Genomic DNA, 22,668 nt, shown 5'->3' with positions numbered 1-22,668 from the left:
TTTTAAAGCCTTTTTAGAGGTAGGAGTATTGGAGCACATCAGTAATTCCAGCTTCTCAGGAGGCTGAGCCATGAAGATCACAAGTTCAAGGCTGGCATGTGATGATCTTACCTTCAATGGGAGAGGCTCTGGATTCAAACTTCAGTGCCAGAAAGAAAACAAAAACAAAAACAGATTTTTGGAGCATTCATATAGCTCTAAAGTCAAAAGCTCCACTGTGCAGGGGTCCTCTACTCTTCTCCTACAGCTCCCCCTCTTCCCTTTTGTGATAATCCTGACTATTGACTCTGCTGCACTGAGACATGCTAGGAAATTAGTAAAGCATACTTCAGTGTGTGTCTGTGAAGCTGTTTCCAGAGGCTATGGGCATGTGGGACAGCAAACTGAGGGGGAAGACCTATCCTGAATGTGGTAGGTACCATCCAATAAGTTATGGGCATAGGTGGAATAAAAGTAGGGCACCAGGAAGCCAGCAGGACAAGCTCTTCTTCTCTCTCTGTTTCCAGGCTGCTCTGAGGTGAGCTTTCCTCCATCCCACCCTTCCACCACGGTTCTGCCTCACAGTGGCCAGCCTAAAAGCAACAGAGCCAGCCGACCATGGACTGAAGGCTCTGAAGTCATGAGTCAAAATAAATCTCTCTTTCCTTTAAGTTGTTTGTTTCAGAGTGTTTTGGCACAGCAACAAAAATCTGACTTACTCATCTTCTGTCAGGCCATCAAGTGTTACCAATACCTCCATCCCTTCAAAAAATAACCCATACATCTACAGGCAACTGCATACATATAAAACCACCTTTTCCCCTCTCATACAAATGGTAGCATCTTAGGCCAGAAATGAAGCTCCGTGGCAGAGCTCACACCATGCCTGAGATCCAGGCATTCAAAGCCTTGATGTAAAAAAAAAAAAAAAAAAAAAGGAATATACCACAAATATTACTGTGTGCCCTGGTTATTTTTTCAAATGTAATGATATATTACAGAATATTCTGGGACTGGGAGTGTACCTCTGTGATAATGTTTGTCACTCTGCACAAGCTGTATTCTATCTCCAGCACTGCACTCAGTCAATCAATGAACAAACAAACAGGAATATTGTGTACAAGTTATGGTGAGTTCTCATTCATTTTCAGGCTGCAGAGCCTTGAACTGTTTGTTTGTATCATAACCAACTTAACCAGTCTCCTATTCAGACTACAGAGGTTACTTATATTTTGTTTCCAATAACAATGCTGCTACAAATAATTGTCCACACAGGTCTTTTCAAATGTGTGGGAATGTTTCTACAGAAAAAATTCTTAGAGATGGAATTGCTAAAACAAAACACATTTGGAATGTTGATACACATTGCAAAATTGTCCTCCAGAGGGCAATTTACAGCCAGCAGGAGCAATGTGCAAGTGCTTTGCTCCCAGCACTGTCTTATCACACCGACTTATCTCTGCCACGGATAGGTGACAAATGTCATCTTGAGGTATTTTTATTTTGCTTGTCTATTATGTGTGAGCCTTTCCTTTTAAAAATCATCAGTATTTCCATTTTCATATATAATGCAGTCACATCCTTTGTTCATTTTTCTATTTGGTTGCCTCATATGTCCTTATTTGTAGGAGCTCTTTATATATTAGGGAAATTAGTCCTTTGTCTGAAACACAAATTAAAAATATCTCCCCATTTTGTAATTAAGCTTCTAATTTTGTTTACAATGTTTCTGATGAGTTTAAAATTTTGTTTTCTTTTTTATGATTTCAAATTTAACTTCTCATCTTTTATGGCTTCTGGGTTTTTAAGTAAATCTTTAAAAATCTTCCATCCTCCAAGTTTCTGGAGAAATTTAGCCTGTAGTATCTTCTGATTATTTGATTATGTCATTTTTTACATTTAAATCTTTGATCCACTTACCATTTTCTCCTGGTATAAAATCTAAGCTATGATACCAATTTATTTTTCTCCCAGAAAATGTAATAATCCATATTTACCCAACATTTGAATAAAGTCTAAATACCTGTAAATATCTAGGTCAGATTCTAGATGGTTTACCCTGTTTGATTATTGTGTCTCTTCACACACCAGTTTTACATGTTCTAAAATTTGATAAGGCAATTAAAAGTCAAACATGAGGGCATTTGCTAGGTGAAAATTAACAATAATGCCATGAAACAACTATGTATTGGATACCTTGCTGTAGGGATAGAAAGGAAAATGCATAAATCGAAATTTAATAAAATGCAAATAGGTTTTACTGGTGCACCTGATTTCTTAAGGTAAAACAAGGCAACCAAAAAGATGCACATCTTTAAATCCAGGGCAGTTCTCAGTCTTGACTCTAATGAAACACACACAAAAGACACTATGCAGAGGAAAGCATGTTCTTTGTGTGCAACTCCTGCAGACCAGGCAGCACTTGGCTCCTTCTGCAGAGTAAAAGGATCAGCTTCATCACAAGGATAACCTTGAACCCGGCCTATTTTTTTTTCAACACTTAGCAAGGGCCAATCCTCTACCATCACTATGTGTGGCTGAGCCACAACTAATCTATCACAATGTGTCAGCTGAGAGGAAATCCTGTGAAAGTTTTTCTTAACCCACAAGAGCTCTTAGAATACTTTTTTTTTGCAATATAGCATCAGTTATACTACACTGCTAAAATGTAATGCCCTGAAAGAGCCAGCTACAAGCATACTTGCCTTGCCTGAGAACATCAGAAAACACATTGCCAGAGATTTCTTAAAGCCAGGGGAAATCTCTGGCAAGGCTCCCAAAATCAGGGAATGCCTAGTGAGCTATGAATTCATTAAATGAACACAAACATTATTGTGACAGCACATGCCATTTTTAATGTAATAAAACTCCAAAAGTAAAGAAATTTTTAAAATCTCACCATTATGCTACATTTTTTTTTTAATTTGAAAGCTTTGAATTTACACAAATCCCCAAAGGATAAGGCTGTGAAATGTTCACTCTTACCCTCAACATAAGGTCCTTCTTTTGGATGCTCTCGGACTCTCAAATTGAAGGTTTTAGATGACTTCCGCCTAAGCAGGTCTCTCACACGTTCATTATAAATTTCTAAGTAGCTAAAAATTTTAAATAGAATTGAATTTAGAAGCAAAATTTTGAGACCTTAATAACAGTAACAGCAGCAACACTCATAACAGTAGCCACACACATGCATGGGCAACAGCTGCACACATACAATACTCAGCACTTTACATGGAGTGTTTCACTTAATCCTGACAACAGCGCAGCTGCAAGGACTTCTATTATCCTCACTTTATAGGTTAGATAGACAAGGTAGGGGCGGGTCCTCAAGTGAATAACATATTCAAAGGCCACAAAGCCACATAGCCACTGAGGCCACGTAGCTGTGAGAAGCAGAGATTGACACATTCATCTGTAAAACCACTGAAAAGACTGGCTGTCCACATAGGTATGCTTCAAAGAAAAGCCTGACGTTTTATAGGTTGGATTTACAGCGATCCTACCAACACAAAGAATAACACAATCCTTCCTCAGCCAAAGGAAAGAGGCGAGTAATTGGTATACTCTGTAAAAGTCAAAGGGCTCACCCTATTTGAGACAAACATCAAATGTTACCATTTCTGACCAAGCGATGTTATTTCCTATCCAAATTGTACCCAAGAAAGTCATTGAAAACCTAGTGTTTTCAGCCTTACTCCCAACTACCATAAATACAGAAGAGGAAAGGACACTTAAATACAGAGAGGAAAGACACTCTGTTCAGGAACCCACAGGCCTCACTCCTTCCTGGTAGCTATGAAGCCTGGGTTCCAGCCAAGCTTACCCTCGCCCTACCATTGGTCTTACCTGACTTCAGTCCGAAAGGATGCTTCATCCCATCGGGTGGTTTCATTTATCCGACTGAAGAGCCCTTCACAGATCCGAGGTATTAAGCCCAAATCACCCTATAATGAAAAGGAGTGACACAGCTGTCACTGGAAATGAAATCAACTGATGACTGAATCTGCATGTTGCTGGAGAGGACTTTGACTCAAGGGGCCTGCCAACTCCACCACCTAAGCCCCAGACATACCTCTGACTTCTCCAGGACTGCTTCCTACTCTCTAGCATGAGAAGATGGAGCCTCCTCATTTCTACATGCTTGGACTTGGGTAAAATATGATAAGGAGCTGTTGTTCAGCTAAATCATGACTTGTAAAGATAAGGAGACTTACTCTCTAGCTATCAGACAAGATAGTCTACAGCTGAAGAATAAATGTTTAAAATATCTGGTTAAATGACCAAAGAATGGAAAATGTTCACTAGGAGAAAAGAAACACTAAGAACATCTTTGTAAGTGATACTGTCTTAAAACTTGGATGATAGGGCCACATTAAAATATGGTATGTCCCTCCTTTTGATACCAGCATCCCTACAGTGGCCTTCCGAGAAAGGAAGATTTTAATAGAACATTGTATCAATTATGGAATGGGGATATTATATTCAATAAATATGTCTCATTCAGCACTAGTAAGCCGGTGAACCTCAGAGTGATACTCGAGATCAGGCATAATGTTCTCATTAGGAAACCAAAACCTCAGAGCTTCCAAGTCCCTTCCTACCTTAGCCCAACTCCCCACTTAATGAAACAAAGAATCACTGGTTCAGGACTTTGTTATTCTTTATTCTATTCAAGCAGTGCAAATTCCTAACCAGGAAAACTCAGCCTTTCACCATATTTTTGTTTCTTATTTCAAATAAATAAAGAATACCCAAGCAGTATTTACCTAGAAGGCCAGAGAAATATACTTATATTTTATGAGTACTTTATAAATATTTGACTTACATAAAATAGCTTCTAGGGAATCAACAAACACATTTCATTTTTAAAGAACTTGTTTCCAAAGGCACAGTAGTTGGAAAGTAGGAAGAGAAAAGCAATGATGAAAGGTAAATGCAAAACGCTTGAAATGATCTGTTTGTTTCTCTCATCTGCTTTTCCCTATTTTTCAGCATTGAGGGTGTACAGCACAATACTGTCAGACTTCTGGTGTAAAGAAATGCCCAGGTTGAGGAAGTCAGGTTCCACACCCAGGGACAACTCCAGCTGGGGAGTTCTGTTCTTCTCTAACACACTACTGCCATGAGCCAGCAAGCCTATAACCGGGATATTGGGCATGCCTGCTGGCAGGCAGCCCAAAGTGTTTAGAATGTGCTACAGGCCAGGCAGTCATTGAATAGCACTTTCACTACAACTTAAGAAAAATAAAATGCACAAGCACCCTCTAAATCAGGAGAAAACACTGAACACAGTGAAGGTCCTGCAGTAATGTCTATTATTGACTCCTCCATACTTTGGGACAAGTGTAACATTAATGCCTGTTAATTTACATAGACTACTACTAAACAGTACAAACTATGTTTATAACCACATAACTCTATACAGACTTTGTAACTCTTAACTTTTTTAATGTATTTTCTGAATTTATGTAATACCTTTCCATCAAAAAGTTAGATTTGTTTTTTATATTTTTCTTGGGGAAAAATGTTCTGAATTATTTCAAAAAGAACAGACTTTGGTAATTTTATTCAAACTGTTGTGCTGGCAGAAAAGGAGAATAAATTACTTGTGGGCCCAGCATACTTTCTTGATAAGATTATAAGGCCTTTAAAAACAGAAAATGAACTGGGAGTTGCATCCATTATTCATGCTTATAAACGTAAAGCAATTTCTAATTTAAAATCTCTCAAAGGAAATTTACTCCAACTTATTACTTTTATCTTATTACTAAAAAATGATCAGAACACAAAAAGCAAGTTAGTACAAACCAAGTAGATAAAAGAGACAATTCTATCAGTCTACAGAAAAATAAGAAGTTTCCTTCCCACACAGCATAAACAACGTACAGAATCTCCCATCATAGTGTATGACTTTCCAGATCCAGTTTGCCCATATGCAAAGACACAAGCATTATAACCTTCAAATGCAGATTTCATGACATCTGTGCCCAGGGTTTTGAAAATCTGAAAGTCAGAAATACACAAACACAAAAGATACAGTTAGTATGGATTCCAATAAAAGCCCCTGCAGGGCTGGCAATATTCTTAAATGCTACTTTCCTCTCTTAAGGATTGTATCGTATAAATAAATCACTGTGGGAACTGTTAGCAATAGAATATGCATGTACCCCAGTTTTTAATCAAAAGTAAACTTTCTAAGGAAGACCATCCTCTTTCCTACTTAACAAAACAGTTTCTGAAATATAAAAATGTAAACAAGGCAAAGTGACACTCAAGTCTAGAAGATGATTTTAAAATGTGATGATTTACCATCCAGAAATTATAAAGCTGTTCATTCTATCAGAATCTCCAGAAGCTAAATATTCAAAATGTGAAAGTCACAGCACCCAGAAACCATTGTCTAAACCACACCAAACCAAGGCTCCCATTTGAATCCCACGATTCATGCAGGCAAGTCTCTGGATGTTCTGAGTGATGTGCTGGTATGGACCAGGCCCAAATGGCTGAGCTCCCCCATGACAGAGTCCAGATGCTTTTTCCTATTTGGATATTTACTCAGGTTGGAAAGCGCAGGGGGCAAGCTGTGTGCAGCTGGGGGTTATATATACAATGGCCTGAATCGTGTTGGAAGCACCACATAATTGCAATTTTGAGACTAAAAGAGGATGAAGTACAAATACTTCAGGAAGACAACTGATATAAAGGAAACAAATCAAGATAGGAGATCATCCTTGTCACACTCAGCTGGGAAGAGACAAACCAAACTTTATCTCCTGTCCTCTAAGCCCAGCACACAAAAGACACATAAAATATCTCTTTGCTTCAAAAGGTAGAACATCAGCAATGGGTGAGAGGTCAAAGGCAGGGCACTCAGCACTCCTGCTCATGGTCAGAGACAGGAAGAAGTGAGGCAGGGGCTCCTGGTAGGACCACTGCAGTAGCAGTCACTCTGTGAGTGAAGCTCCGTTACAAAATCAGGAAGTAAGTTGGATCCACCAAAAGTCATCTTCAATTGTGACTGTCACACTGACCCCATGTGAGAATTACTTGGGAAAACTCTGAGGAGTACCACCAGCCAGGCCAGTAACCAAGCCCAGTGAAGTACGAATCTGGGGAGTATGAACCCAGAAACTTAAACTTTCCAAGTGGTTTCAAAGTATAGCAAAATTGACAAACCTAGCCATCTCAGCACTACATTAAAAAAAAAAAATCCCTGCTAATAACACAGCTGTCATTCAAGGATGAGGGAATAATACAGTGAACAGGACTCTGGCTTTCTTCAACATCATCTTGCTTGGACTTTGTTTCCTCATTCTTATCAGTAAAAGATTTATAGAACACTGTTTCAACTGAGTCACTTCCACAGAGGGCCAAAGCCATCTATTCTGAGTTAATTTCTACCCAATTCAGCTTTAGGAGCTCTTATTTTCTCATGTTATTCCTGTATTCTGATGACTTAGTTCCTGACTAACAGCAGCTCAGATTTACTGGACACTTTCTAAGCACTTCATATGTGATGGATTAATCCTCATGAAAATACTACTGGGCTGTCAGCACTACTAGACTTCAGACTTCAGATGAAGACTGAAAAGGAAGTGGGAGAGCAACAGGCATTTACACAGAGTGGCAGGACTGACTGACTCCAAAGCCCTCATTATATCCCCTCATCCCACCACTACAAGGCCCCAATCCTACCTGAAAGGACTCATCCCTAAACCTCTATTACAAAGCAAAAGCCAGAATCCCAGGGGGACTCAGGAGTCCAGTCCACCAGCTTACAGTTCACTTCTCACCACTATGTGTAGAATATGAGTAAAAACTCTCAGATTAAACAAAAATCAAAAGGCAAGTGTCATTTTTACAATTTCACTGGTTAGGAAAAAGAGCCTTCCAGAAACTTTCAAGGAAATAAAAGAAGAATCTGGGGCTAAAGCCAAGTCATGGTTGTTATTTAAACCATTGTTACTTAAACCAAACCCAAAGAAGTTTCTACAATGAAATTCTTCCCTAACATAAAAATCCACACCCACCATTTCATTACTATTTCAGCAGAAAGCTAACCTAGGAGGTTTTCTGATAAACTCAAGGGCTCAGCAGGGCAGGGATTGAGGGACATGATGGCAGAACAGCCTAGAAAGCAGGCCTGGCTCAGTCTCAGCTTCAAGTATCCACAGTCAGCATGGGATCAGAGAAACAACAGGCACAGGTGACCCTATCTTGCTCCCACCAAAGACTTATCTAGTATTTGCCACCACACCAAGGTGGGAAGGGGAGAACAGTGCAAAGAGACCTACAACCCCAATGGCATCAAATCTGTCAAAATCCCTCGCCTGGCCTGCTTACCCAAGGTCACCTTGCTGCCTGTGGAAGCACAGACCAGACTTTACAGCTGACTGGCAGAGTAAGACAGGTACCAGGGGCCTCCCTGGAGGGGAGCCACTCAGGAGAAGGTGCAGCTAAAGCAAGGACTCTCCCATCCCACTTAGAAATGGCAGATTTTAGGTTTCAAGTTTCTCCAGGGTTAAATTAACAAATAGGTTCTTTGAGATCAAAGTCTCCCTTTGGAGTTTTTGAAGAACTATTAAGAAAATTAGACCTTACTTAATAGTCTTTAATGTACATGACTGTGGATTTAAATTGCTCACTTATTTATTTTCTAATTTTAAAATAATGGTCATCTTATGTACTACTTGTTTAACATCAAGGGAAAGTGGACTTAAACTATACTAATAGGAATGATATATTTTCTCAACACATTTTTATATTTAACTGATTTATTAAAAAAGAGGGTTAGCCAGAGTCTTTCCCTGATAAATTGTAGGGACACAACCTGCCTGCTGCTCACTTTCTGTGCCTGAAGGGGCAACATGACAGCCTTTAGTCAATATTCACACTGAATCCCCTTTTGTAACAATATTAAAATTAGGGATGAGGGATGAACTCTTCATTAAAGTATTGTAAAGATACTTTCCTGTATTGCACTGACTTATTAACAAGTGGTCCTGTAAGAATTGTGTTTGGGAACAAATCTCAAGACTGTTTTAGATCTGCAACTTAATGGAACCACTTCAGGTTACTCCCTGGGACAAAAGGCCTGGAGCACCTGAGAAGAGATCCTGCACAGGTGTGTACAGTATGAAAGGTGTCCTCATCAGGGAAGGACTCTCACAATCTAGGACTATTTATAAACTCTGAGCATTTATTTTTAACTTCCAAAAGAACTAAAATTGTCCCTGCTTCCCTGATCTTGACTCCTGTAAAGCCCAGGAAATGTCATCTATTCCCATAAATTAACCATCTGTAAAGTTCATTGGGTCAGCATACATTCAAGGGGCCGAGTCTTGCTGTCACACAATACTCACCTGGTGTTTCCCTGGGCTTTCCCACTGCAAAGCCCTCTGTCCCCAAAAGACCTTAGTTTACGTTAAATGAGGGGAAAATCCACCAGCTTGATAAATAAGTTAAAAAAGAAGTCCTTCGAAGCTGTTCATTCATTCTGCACTGAAGACATTCTGGAGATCATTACGCCAACCTGGTTTCACCTTAACAAATTCCCTCATATCTGCCACTTAATTCCTACATTAAAGCCTAAATCTGGATCCAAATATCTATACTACTCTATTCTTTACCAGATTCCTAGATACTAATCCAGTGATGGTGAACCTTTTAGAGCTTTCAGTGTGCTGCAGGTGTGCCACCACTGTATTAATCCATTCACCTTGAACCCCAAAGTCATCTCCATTCACCCACTAATTGTCCAAAAGCTGCCCATTTATCATCTAGAACATCCCATTTCTCTCCTAAGCCCTTAAGACTGTACTGTTTGTTTTTTTAACATGTTGAGCAACAATAAGAAATTGAGTGAAAATACACAAAATATGTCATTATGTTCTGGAACTATAGTTCATGGTAGACATTTTCATCACGCTCATGTACAAATACCCGTAGTAAAAACGGCAGCCCAAAGCAATCCGGACCAAAAAGAAAAGTAAGATCAATACTGATGAAATGAGAACATGAGTACAGAAGTAAAAGTCTAGATTATTTATATGCGTTGAGAAATATCTATTGCATTAGACTTTATCATTAGAGATGGTGGTGGTGGTGGTGGTGGTGGTGATGACGGTGATGATGATGATGACTGCAGTGATGGTGATAGAAGTAAGGCCTTGTGCATGGTAGGCAAACACTATACCTCTGGGCTGGATCTCCAGTTCTTCAGGCTTACTGTTTTAATGGAAGGAAACCTATTAATATTACAACATATTTGGCTTCATGGGTGGTGTTTTAGTATAATTTTCTACATATATTTTTTCACGAATAATTACTACTTTATGTTAAAAGTAGACTATTTCCATGCCTTGGTAGTAAAGTTGCTTTCAGTTATATCATCAAAATCTTTTTTGTTTGGCGCCACACCTGCCTCGCAAGCACAAGTCCTGAGTTCAATCCCTGGTACCAGGCAGGGGGAATCTTTTTTGTATTTCACTGACAATGCTCTTGTTTTTAATACTTTACTGCAGTGGAGAGCAGAGGGAGAATAGAAGTAGAATACCTTAAGCCAGAGCTAAAACCTTAAACATCAAATGTTTTCTATTCTGACCAAAATATGGTGACGGAATTTTATGATCAGCTTTCTCCTCTCTCTGTATTTGTTCCCTTTGTGAAAATACTGGCAACCATGTAATCTTTTAGGAGAGAGTTGAGTAATATAATAACATAGTAAAAGGATTTTAAGAATATACATTTCTTTGAATAGAGAAATGATGATAATTGTTCTAAATCAAATGTCTCTGAGAGTAACTGTCCCCAGTAATAAGTATGAGAAATCTGTTGTGTATGTGTTTGTTCCATCTTTTCATGAGATTTGCAGAAGTCTTTTGTGAACCCTGCCTTCCCATCTCCCAGATAGGTTAGGAGCAATCCTAAAAGCAATCTTCTTGGGTAATTGGTGTCAAAAGAAGGGACATTCTATAATTTTGTTTAATTCTGTAATTTCAACCCTATCATTCTGTTCAAAAATGTAGAGGAAATAAAGAGAAATCTGCAATAGCTTGTAAAAAAAAAAAAAAAAGACTGTACTGTACACTTTTTCCCCAACCACCCTGGACATTATACCCAGATTTTCAATTCTGCTACAGTTAAAACTCAATTAGGCCAGGGGCCAGGGATTTAGCTCAGTGGCACTGCACCTGCCTTGCAACCACAAGATCCTGAGGTCGACCCCTGGTACCGGAAAAAAAAAAAAAAAAAAAAATTCAACTAGGCCAAGTGCAGTGGTGCACAACTCAATTCCCAAGTAGTTAGGAGGCTAAAGCAGAAAGATCACAAGTTCAAAGCCAGGATGAGCAACTTACCAAGACTCTGTCTAAAAATTACAAAATAAATAAAAAGGGCTGGGGATATAGCCCAGTACTAGAACAGCCCTGGGTTCAAGCCCTGATACTGCACAAAAAGAAAAAAAAAGAGTTGACTAGTTCCATAAACTTGAACAAGTTATTTAAGTTTATTTAGAATCTTGGAAAAAGAAAAATGGAGTTTAAGTTCACCTCATTGGTTACTGGGAAATTAAACAAGACAGCACAAATGAACACGAGCCAAAGTGTCTGACACCAATGCAAATCCAGGCAACAGTTCCTGGTCCTTCTTTCCCAATGGTCTCTCCTCTCTGTATGGCTCCCATTCCCATTCCTGCTATCCCTTTCTATTTTTCTCTGATGTTTGCCTCAACATCTGGATAGCGTCACTCCAGTCCTCCAAAATCACACTTGCATTGTCTAAGAAAGCCAATCTCCTCCATCAACTACTTCTAAACAAAGTACATTTCTAAAATGTCAGAATGCCTACAAATCACTGGGCTCCTAAAAAGCAAAATGCAGAGTCTGCTATAAAAAAAAAAAAAAGATTCAGCAGCTTTGCGGGGGTCCTGAGACTTCACATTTCTAACACGTTCCCGGACAATGCCATAATTCTGCTGCACAGACACACTTCAAGCTGTTTGGAACCAGAACCTTTTCATGCTGTACTTTACAAAAAGACACTGCTTGGATTACAGCCCAGGAAAAGCAGGACAGGAATTCCCATCCCTGTTTTACCACATGGAGATCTGAGGCATTTTATCTAGAGAAGCTGTGACAAGCCTAGAGGAGGCCCTGCAAGGAAGCTGCATTCTTACCCCTATGCCAGTGCTCCCCACTCTGCACACACACCCAGCCTATCCCCACCCAGGGAAACACATCTGTCCTTCTGTCACATGAAAAGCCACCATCATTGTCCAACAGGATGGTCTCCGGGGGCACTCTTGTGTCTGCTCTCATCTGCCCACTTCATGCCTACATTTTAGCCCTTAAAAGCCTACAGGACAAGTTTGGTGGCAGCATCATTCTGCATTCTAGAAAGGCTTTAGATGAAACATTTTTTCTGCACTTCCATCCACACAAGCAGACGAAATGTGACTTGGGTTTGAAATTTACTTCCTAAGCTCTGTATGGCAGCAAGACTCAAGGCCAGATGACTTATTTGCTGGCCTTAAACATATTTGCACGATGCCCCTCAAAATGTTTAGAGCTCTTTCAAAACAGTAGCCATGTCCAAGTTTTGAAACCAAGTAAAAGTTATGATCACTATGTTTAAAAGTGAAAGAAAATAATTAATCTTTTGATAACTGAATAATTCTCAGCCTTAAACAAACGGTACTATATAGTAACCACAAAGCTAAGTTTAAAAGGGTTAATTTTTATAAATTCTATTCAGAAAAAAATTAGCAAGCTGTTTGAAAGTGTTCTAAAGCAGGCATGTTTTTCTTGGTATGAAAATAAAGATTGTGAAAATATCCCATCATACCATTTCTTGTGAAATATAATCTGGACTCTTTGTATCAGCAGAATAAAAAGAAAAGTCATAGGTGAAGGTCTTGGTGCGTTCTCTTCCTGAATCCCCAGTCCCTCCTTCTGGTAGCTAGAAAGAGAGATAATGACGATGATGATGATAAAGATAATGATGATAATAATACAAACACTACTGCTATTTTACAAGTGACCCATATTAGAGAAACATCTATTCCTAAAACATGAAATTGTCACCATTATTTACACCATTTTTTCTTATTTATACCCTAAGAAGTTCCTGCTGGCCTCTCTAAAATATAAGTAAATGAATAAAACTTAAATGCAACCTAAATTCCCCTACTTCACCACTCCAAGCTGTTTTATGACCCATGGCTACTATTCTTGCCTTTTCTATTATGATTCATTCATATCAACCCACCACTCCACACAGAGGGTTTTACTATCTTCAATTATCTTAGTATTCTCTCCACCAGAATCACCAGGACAGGGCTTTGCACATCTGCAGGATGCTATTTACACAAACTGTGATAGGCCTGGGACCTCCTAGAGTTGTGCAACTTGGTGGTCCCACTGGAAACCCTGGGTCAGATGTCTCTTCATGAACCTTCCCTAGTGCACTCAAGGGAAGCAATTTCTCCCAACTGTGAGACGCAAAAGTCTCCTAGGACACATCATATTGTGAGTTTATCACAGATGTTTGCAAGTCTTGTCTACCATGCTATATGCTTCAACTAAACCCAAAAATTCATGTTTAAAAGTCTCCAGAATATCAAAAGCCTCACACAGTTTCTTGGACATAGTAAAATAGCTTTAACAAGCACCATATTTTTCAACATAATTCACCTATTGTAAAGAAACAATTGGTAAAACATTAACAATTAAAATAATGACACATGAAAACATTAAAAAAATCTAGACATCTGTTCCAGTCACTCAAACATCAGAGGAAGAAATGTTTGTAAAACACAAAAAGCAGCAGAGTAATCAAGGCAAATGGATGCCACAATGCACAAAGGAAGTGCATCCAAGGCAAAGAAAGGGAACCAGCAGCAGGGACTCAGCAAGGGATGACTGGTAGAAAGCTGAGAGAGTGCAGGAAGCCGAAGGAAGGAAGACTGAGTGTAGCTACAAGAGCCAGCATCCAGGGGGCTGCGCTAAGTGAGAAAGAGGACATCTCAGCAGCAAATGACTCGGGCCATGGGACACCAGAGTGCAGAAGGGGCCAACACATTATCCAGAGTGCGGTGCAACAGGAAGGCGGCAGCTTCCCCATCATCAACCACTGGAGATCAAGTTCTGCTGCTCTGAAAGTGGATTCTATGTGCCCAGACCCTTGAGCTGTAAATTAGTAGAAATCCATTCCTCGGTAAACTGGAGACTGACTTGTGGCCGTAGAGCAGCAGGCTCAGACACCCAAACCCAGGACAAAGATCAAAGCAGAAAGGACCTAACCACAAAATCACATGCTTTCCTTATTATTAATTTTATACCCTTCTTTCCTCCAAGTGAAAACATTCGTGGTCATTAGAAATATGCTGATCAAAGAAACACACAGGATATTTTGAGCGCAAAATGCAGAATTTGCCATTCTGGAAAACTGCTGTTTTCTATTTTTTCCAGAAAATAATGCATCTTTTTGTTGTTTGTTTTTAATCTTTCATTTTCTGAGTTTTGAACAATACAGTATCAGCTCTTCAACTGCAGGCTAAGACTCCAACTCAAGAGGCCAGGATGAAAACATCTGCATCCAGCTGGTCTAGACTCAGGACCTCCCAGAGCAGGGCGAAACTGTGGGCTTGTCTTCTAGATCAAAGAACCAGGAATGGGAGAGGAAACCTCTTTCTGCTCCAGGACTGAGCCCAAGTTAAGAGCAAGCTAACCTGGCTAACTTAACTAAGGACAGAGAGGTACAGAGGTAGCAGGCAAGCTTCATTCACCCAGAAGTCACCCCAATAGGAGAGCAAATGAGAGGCACATGGAGCTGCAGGGGGCCTGGGTCACTACTTGCCTTTAAGTTTGTGATTGTTGTCTTGCTTTTCTCCATTTGAATAATGAACTTGGCCTCCAAGTCCTTTTCCCTAAAACATAAACAATACAGTATTAGTTAGGAGAGAAGAAACATAAAATTTATTTCATTTACATTTTAAATGTGGGGCTTTTGTTATGAAAAGGTATCTAAAGACTCATTTCTAGTAACATTCCTTGAAAATTCTTACTAACGCTAAACACAAAGACACACAAACCAAATGCCACCATTAAAAACCAATAAATGATGTTGTTAAAATCTTGAAGTATTTCTAAATGAGACAAAAAGAGAGAGAATAAAGGAATGTGCCTCAAGAAAAAAAGCAGTCCTACACAACTAGTTACAAAGAAAAAGACACTTGGTGCCTCGCTCAGGATAAAAACTAAGGTAAACAAAAGGAGGGTGGTCTTAACTAGGTACCACTTCCACAGATGGCCAGGATCTGCTCTCTCTTCTGTCCATCTCCTTCATCATTAGAAACTGGGAGTCAAGAATGTTAGAGGACAATTCTCTAGAATAAATGACTATGCATCTATACAGCTTCAGTGTGATGCCACTGAAAAAGCAACAATGAAGATTTTTAGAAACACTGTGATGTCGTCACCGACATCCATGGTTAGGTGGAGAAAAGCATGCAAGTGGTGCCAAACTTACGAAGTTTGACTTTTGATTATCCATCCATGCAATGGAGTAAAAGCAATGTCACTCAGTAGGAACCATACTTTGAATTCTGATCCTTTCCCAGGTTACCAGTATATGTAGTCTGATCCTCACCAGTAATGCTGGGCAGCAGCAGCAACCACAGCCCCTGGATCACAAGGATGAACAACCCACAGAACTCTACAATGCCTTGTCGCTAAGCTCTGATGAGCAGTAGGTTGGGTGTATTCAATGCATTTTCAATTCAGGATATTTTCAACTTTGAGACATAATGCCACTGTAAGTCAAGGAGCACTGTATATAAAATGCTATCCCTTATATGGAAAAATAAAAAGAATAGCCTAAGCATTTTTTTCAAAAGGCTACTTATGGAAAAACAAGAAAATGGCATGAAAGGGGCAGTGATAGAAACTAGATTTCTTCAGATATGACTTGATCTGTAAATCATCTTCAGACAGATGAAAATAATGTACACAGAAATACAATTATTATAAATTATTATAAAACTAACACCCAAATGTAAGTTGAAGCACATGAGGCAAATTATATACCATAGAGCAGGAAATTATTTCAATTTGTATGTAGGAATCTGACTATGCAGTGTCATGACATATATCCTCAAGTTTTAGTAACTATATGTTTGGTGTTTATTTTGTGATTTTTTGTGTGTGTATTATGGGATAATGCATGAGTGATTATGTTGGTATCACTGAAAGCCACTGACAGTAAGAAGCCCTGCATGGTTGGAAGAGATAAACCAAAATTAATGTGGTTAAATAAAAACTCTATAGTCCTAACTCTGAATAAGAAACAGTAGCATGAACTTTCACTAAATTAAAAAAAAAAAACAAAAAAAAACTACAGGTTTCCCTAACTCAAATATCTGAAACTCAAATTGTCAAAATTCAAAAGTTTCTGAGTACCAGCATCAAATCACAAGCTGAAAGTCAGAGTAAAAAATATAGGCACATTAAAAATAGTGTAAAAATTTACCTTTAGGCTCTGGGTCCAAGGAATAGTCTTACTGAAAACTGGGAAATAATTGGTAAGTAAAAAGAAAGAACCTCGCACTTTACCCACAGTTCCTAAATAATCAATTATTTCATGGTAACTAAACACCTGTTTAGGGAAGTGTCTATTTTAGAGGCATTCCAGCAAAAAATGAAGAAGCACTGATAGAATTAAAATATCCTCCTTTTGTTACCCTTGGTGAACTGATGGCACCAAGGCAGTGAAGGTGAACTGCAGGAGACCAGCTTGAAACCACACTGGGCAGGCTATAAAATATTATTGAAATGGCTTACAAATTGGCTACTAAATTGTGAGTCTGTCCTAGGTCTACATGTAACTTGCTAGATGGCCCTGTGGTTGACATATGGAAACAGAACTCTCTATGCCAACCATCATGATTGAGATCTCAACAACCAATGATACTGTGATGTCTCTGATGGCAAGATGATATCCCAGCTGAAGATTTATGATCTTGTGCAGCTGCTCTCCCAGATCAAAACATCAGCTAAAGATAACACAGGTGGCTTGTTAACTACAACCTGTCCTTTGCAAGAATGCATGGTTCCTCCCTTTTACAAGTCTGGATCATTAGTCCCTTAAGTCCTGCTCCTTACATCTGCCTTTACACCCTCTGCTATGTTGTGTAATCAACAAATACTGACAAGTCTGAGGCTCGTGGTCTTATCCAAGAAGAGCTAAGATCAAGTCCTGGCCCTCCACTTATACAACTCTTTTTTTTTTTTTTTTTGTACCGGGGATCGAACTCTGGTCCTTGTGCTTGCAAGCCAGGTGGTGAAACCACTGAGCTAAATCCCTGGGCTCCATTTATACAACTCTTTTATCTCTTGTGCATTATTCTTTCATCCTCTACTACATTCTTATTCAAGTGGCCAGGCATTCCCCAATAGTGAATCTTTTAGAAACCGAGTACCCAAACTGCAACCCAAAACCCACTTATTTATCATATAGTGCCAACACTACAATTAAACCTGAATGTTTGGAGTGCTGGGGTGATGCTGGGGTGACTTGGCTCACGTGCCATCACAGGTGGCTTTGCATGCCTGCTGCAGCACACAGGCCATAGGTTCATTACCAATGCTCTAGGGAATCCCATCACTGGCTGTTATCCCCCAACTTCTACGAGACAGGCAGGCCTGATGTATATCCTTCCTGGAGTCCCAACACCAACACACAGAACTCCTGTCCTGTCCCACTCAGAACCATGCAGAACCACAGGAGATACTTATAGAAAAGCCAATAAAATCTCCATGCTGGATGGAATGACTGAATGTTGAAACTGACCCTTTGGTGTATGCATTCCTTGAGGACTAGGTGGCAGGAGTTGAAACCTCCAAATATGAAAGGAAGAAAGAAGGCTCCAGTACCTTCTTTTCTCTACACCCTATTGACCAATCCTGCTCAGCCTGTATCCTCCACTGGAGACTCTGGCTTCTTTCTGCTCATGGTCTTTTCTTCACCCCTAGGGCCTTTAAGTGCTAAGGTGACTTTGAGGTCCACATGACACTCACCAAACAGCCTTACTCCCATCCCCAATCCAACAGTCAGCCAGTATTATCCAAGCTAGCACCTACACATCGTGGCCACATCTCCCTACTCCACAGCCACAGTCACAGGTCAGGTCACAGCCTCCTCTCAGTCTTGGTCTCTTTGTCTGTGGCCTTGCCCCTCCCATCCACACTCCAACCTCTGTTCCAGGGACAGGGACTTTAAAATGTACATCTCACCATGAAGCTCCCCAGCTTTAAATTCCTTCAGCAACTTCTCAAAGCTACAGGATAAAGTCCAGTATCAATGCCTCTCAAAGTTCTTCCTAATATGATCCTAACTGTGATCTAACCCTGACTCATACTGTCATTCCAGCACTGCATCCTGTTTCACACCCAGTTCCCTGTCTACCTCCCAGTCATGCCTCTGGCTCAGCCTTCACACCCTCTAGAGAGCCTCCATGGCACCCACTGCCTTGTTTTGCCTATTTGAACAGCATTGCTGCTTCTCTTCCCACTGGATTGTGAACTTCCTAACAGTAAGGACACTGCTTGTCTGCTTTAACATTCTCTGTGCTGGCACAGTGCCTACAACTCTTCCATGATTCAATTTCTTGCTTGCCTGTGCTGGACTACCTGTCTGAATTATTAAATGGATGGCTCTTATCCAGCCTACTCAGCGATACCCATCATCCACCTACACTGGCTCCCTACTGACACATTCTTGGTTCTTACCTCCCACACATTATACTATCTTCCCTCTGCCCATCCGACCTGCCTCCTAATGGGCTTTCAGAAAAGACCTTCCTAGCCCTTCCTGTGAATTCTACTCATATGCGCTTCATCCCTGCTATGTCAACTCTCTTAGTCTAGAGAACCCCAGAGAAGCAAGGATCAGCTTCCTTCACACCCACACCCAAGTCCACCTCTGGCACGGGAAGTGCTCACAATCAGCACTACCCAGTGCTTTGTCTTTTAATGCTTCAGCTGAGACCATACAAACACAAGGCACTGAGAGCTCTCTAGCCTCAGGTCAATATCCTCTGACATTTAAGAAAGATGGGAAATAAATCTTGACATTTTTCTTATATTCAGGAAAATAAATAATCCTAAAATATTGTTTGAACATTGATTTGATAATAGAGCAAAATGAACTAGGTCTCTCCCCAGCCACTTTGGTGAATTGGGTTTCTTGACCAAAAAGTCAATTATGGTTCCTTCATATAAATAAGTAATTTATTTGAAAGGTCTGAAAATGAGATCCTAAGATGTTATAGCTGAAGTATACTGAGTTACAGATCAATATCAGAGGGGTTAGAAAAGGAAAAGACTTAAAATACCCAATCAGGGAAAGAGATAAATTATGACAGTTTTCAAGATATGTGAGTAGGAAAATACTAGAAAAAAAAACCTATGTGAATCCAAATATGTTTAAAATGTTTTAAAATTATTCAGCAATTCAAATTGATTCCACCCATTCAGCTAATGGTATTTGGTCACTCCACAACACATAGCCCAACTGGGGCAAGGCTGAGATCTCCAAACTGAACCATAAATGAGGTAGGAGATTAGTGCTGGCGCAAACCAGACAACTGGGCAGAATATGTCAAAGGTCATAAAAACCCAGAGAACATGCACAGAACACGGGACACAAAATGACTCCATGGCTCCTGAGCACACAAAACCAATCAGAAAGCAGTATTCTCAGTCCCTCATTTGAATCTGGCACTGTTTGCCGATTCAATCAGAAAAGTGCTATTTTTCAATCCTTCATTTATATCTGCAGGGAAACCAAGCAAGTCTTTCTATCCAGCAGTTTAAATCTGGCACAAGGCCAAGTAAAGTTTTGATAAGACAACTGTCCCAATGCCTTATTTGCATGGGCGGAAGCCAAGCCAGGAATTTGGCATATAAAAGACCCCACTCCCTTGTCCTCAGGCCACTGTGAGCCTGTTCACTAGCCTGCTCTTGCCAGGTAGAGCATACCTCTTTTCTGCCTCCAATACATTTTTGCTGCCTTTTCTGTTCTTATCCAGTTCTTCGTTCAGGATACTAGGAACCTAGAAAGAATCCCTGTAGGTCCCACCCTCCAGTAACATTTCTATGGATGGGCTCACTGGTGCTTATTCATCCTGAATTCTGAAGCAAGCCAGCCTCCTCCTAGGCACTTTAAAAGTTTCATACTATGAGCCAATATTTAACTGCCTTCATCTCAGTGGCAGGATACACAATAACAACAATAAAATTTTAAAAATTATTATTTTTTTTAACATAAAGAACACATGTGCTCCATTTATATTATCGAAAGAAGTCCAAACAACACTGTCGGTGAGAGAAATAGCAGCAAAAGAGCATGTTGAGAAAGCTCAGGTCTGCAGCTCAATAAATAAAGGAAGCCAGGAGAATATGCATGTCTATACTTCCAGATGCACAGAGCTTTTCTGAAAGAGTACACAGGAAGCTGCCTGAAGTGGCTGCCTCTGGGGACGGTGGCAGCAGGGCCTCGGGGGAAAAAAAATGAACTTAAGCATTTCACTGTTGGAAATACTTTAGCAAGATTTAATATTACTTTCATAATTAAAATAAACTTAGCTAATTAAAAGACAAAATCTCCTGCTTTGAGACACTGGATGGCTCCTCTGCTCCAGGTCAAGTCCTTTGCCAACTTGCCTTCCTCCCAATGGCTAGGCCATAGAGAGGTCAGGGCCCTGGCCTTGCACATCCTCGCCTCCCCTGCCCTCAACCCTACTCTGGCACTGCCTCTTCCTTTCCACCAGGCAAAATGATGCCCAAGATTCAAACCACTCCTGATCCTGCTGGGGTGGGGTGGGGGGAATCCCAATCTCTTAGGCTCAACAAATTACTGTTTCTCAACTCTGCCCAATGATTCTTTTCTCCTTTATTAGGGTTCCAGATAAAATACAGAATGCCCAGTTAAACTGAATTTTAGATAATTAACAAAGAACCTTAGTAAACTCTGCCCTAAATACCACATGAGACATACTCATATTGCGCCTCTGCTTGCGAACACAGACCATAGGCCCCACCCAGTGCTTTGCACCCTTCAGGCTCCTCTACAGCCAGGTGTATGTGTACTTGCCTCCTGGTGCCAGGGCCAAAGCGGGATGACCACACCCTTGGTACCCGGCATACTTCACCTCCCATCTCCAAGTCCAGAACCATAGCCCCTGGGCCACCCTTGATTCTCTCTGGCTGATCCTCATCACTTGACAAGAGGCTATTGAGAGAAATTAGTGCACAGCTGGGGACTGCCGACTCTCTTCACTCCTCTCCATGAAATCCTAAAAGCCTTCTGCTTAATTTTTAGGGAAAAAAAAAAATCTCCAGGAGATAATCCTGAAAAGGATGCCAGAGTGCATTCTCTGGCAATCATCCTCACTTCATTTCAGATCCTCAGTGTGGAGCCAGGTCAGTGGCACCATGACCCACATCCTGATGCCAACCCAGGGCCTGGGTAGGAGTGGGAGCAATAAGAAACTGGCACCTCCTCCTCTCTACTCCTGGATGGATGCCTCCTTGGAGGCATCAAGGACTGTGTGCTGTCATAGCCCTGTGGATATCACGCGCCGTGTTCTAAGTGAGATCCTCAGCCAACTCAGGCCACAGAAGAGGGAGCTATTAAGGTAAGCCGTTATTGTCCCTGGCCCAGGGATGGTGTCACAGACCTAGAAGAATAGGCAAAGAGCCAACTGGTCCAAATCACAGGTTAGGATCCCAGAAAAGCAGCCATGGTGAGGAGTTCAGCCTGAAAGATATTCATACTGGTGTGCTAAATGTGGGGAAGGGAGGGGGGGAGGCTGGGCAGAGGGAGATCTGGGGCTGAAACATTGACTCAAGCACAACCAGGAAGGCGGGGCCTTCATAGCCCTGTGTGGAGCGGGCAGGGACGGTGGGCTGTCTGGGGAATCCCAGGGAAACAACAGCTAGAAGCTGGGCCACCAGCACTGCAGCAGCTGGGTGACAAGACCTGGAAAGGAGACTCTCAGCAAGCACAGAGCTACCCTTAGAACTCTAGGAACAGTGCACACCTGAAGCAGCATTAACCACCCTCACTGCCCCACCAGGGTACCACAAAATGAAACAGATGCTTTTCTTTCAGTTTCTAGATAAAGCAATCATCTCAATACAAAATGAGATGTGCCTTGAGGTATGCAGAGTCACCAATGAAGAGGTTCAGTTCCTGACTAGAAAAATCCACAGCTGAGACTCCATATGGAGATTTACATGTTCATCCATCCCACCAACAATTAAGGACGCCTTTTCAGGCCAGAAAATGCTATTGGTGCAGGGAAAAGGTAGAAACCAATACAAAACCTCATCGTTCTCAGCCTCCGCATTTCAGTGAGAGAAAAAAATATTGATTATTACTATTATTTAGGAGAAAATAATAGTAATACGATATCAATTTTTATAGTGGTAAATACTATTAGAAATAAAATAGGTGTCTTGGACCAGGGATCACAGACAGCCAGAAAAGAGCTCTCTAAGGAGAGGACCTGAAAAAAAAGACTGGGCAGAGCGAGGCCAGGGCCAGGCAGAGACCTGGGAAGGGCACAAGAGAACAGCAGGTGCAGAGGTCCTGTGGTAGGAAGCAACCAGAGGCTTTGGGGAAGAGGAA

The 22,668-nt window shown here is 40.7% G+C and overlaps 1 protein-coding gene across 14 annotated transcripts in view; it reads right to left on the bottom strand.

Annotated features, from left to right (window-relative positions):
• Window positions 1-22,668, bottom strand: part of LOC101707293 (kinesin-like protein KIF16B) — a 333,418-nt gene that overhangs the window by 280,355 nt on the left and 30,395 nt on the right. For all 14 annotated transcript variants that reach the window (XR_015442054.1, XM_087189045.1, XM_021255092.2 and 11 more), the window contains exons 2-6: window positions 14,836-14,905; window positions 12,823-12,936; window positions 5,866-5,982; window positions 3,826-3,923; window positions 2,965-3,074 (exon numbers count right to left, since the gene is read on the bottom strand). Coding sequence is in view for 13 of the 14 variants with exons in the window: in XM_087189045.1 (XP_087045171.1) it covers window positions 2,965-3,074; window positions 3,826-3,923; window positions 5,866-5,982; window positions 12,823-12,936; window positions 14,836-14,905 (509 nt within the window). In the remaining variant the exon portion in view is untranslated. The remainder of the gene's footprint in view (window positions 1-2,964; window positions 3,075-3,825; window positions 3,924-5,865; window positions 5,983-12,822; window positions 12,937-14,835; window positions 14,906-22,668) is intronic.

The sequence above is a fragment of the Heterocephalus glaber genome, unplaced genomic scaffold (assembly GCF_053883595.1).
Source record: "Heterocephalus glaber isolate CG9 unplaced genomic scaffold, H.glaber_assembly_v1.0 deba00001532, whole genome shotgun sequence".
Classification (NCBI taxonomy): Eukaryota; Metazoa; Chordata; class Mammalia; order Rodentia; family Bathyergidae; genus Heterocephalus; species Heterocephalus glaber.
This window is presented reverse-complemented; position numbering and strand designations above follow the sequence as displayed.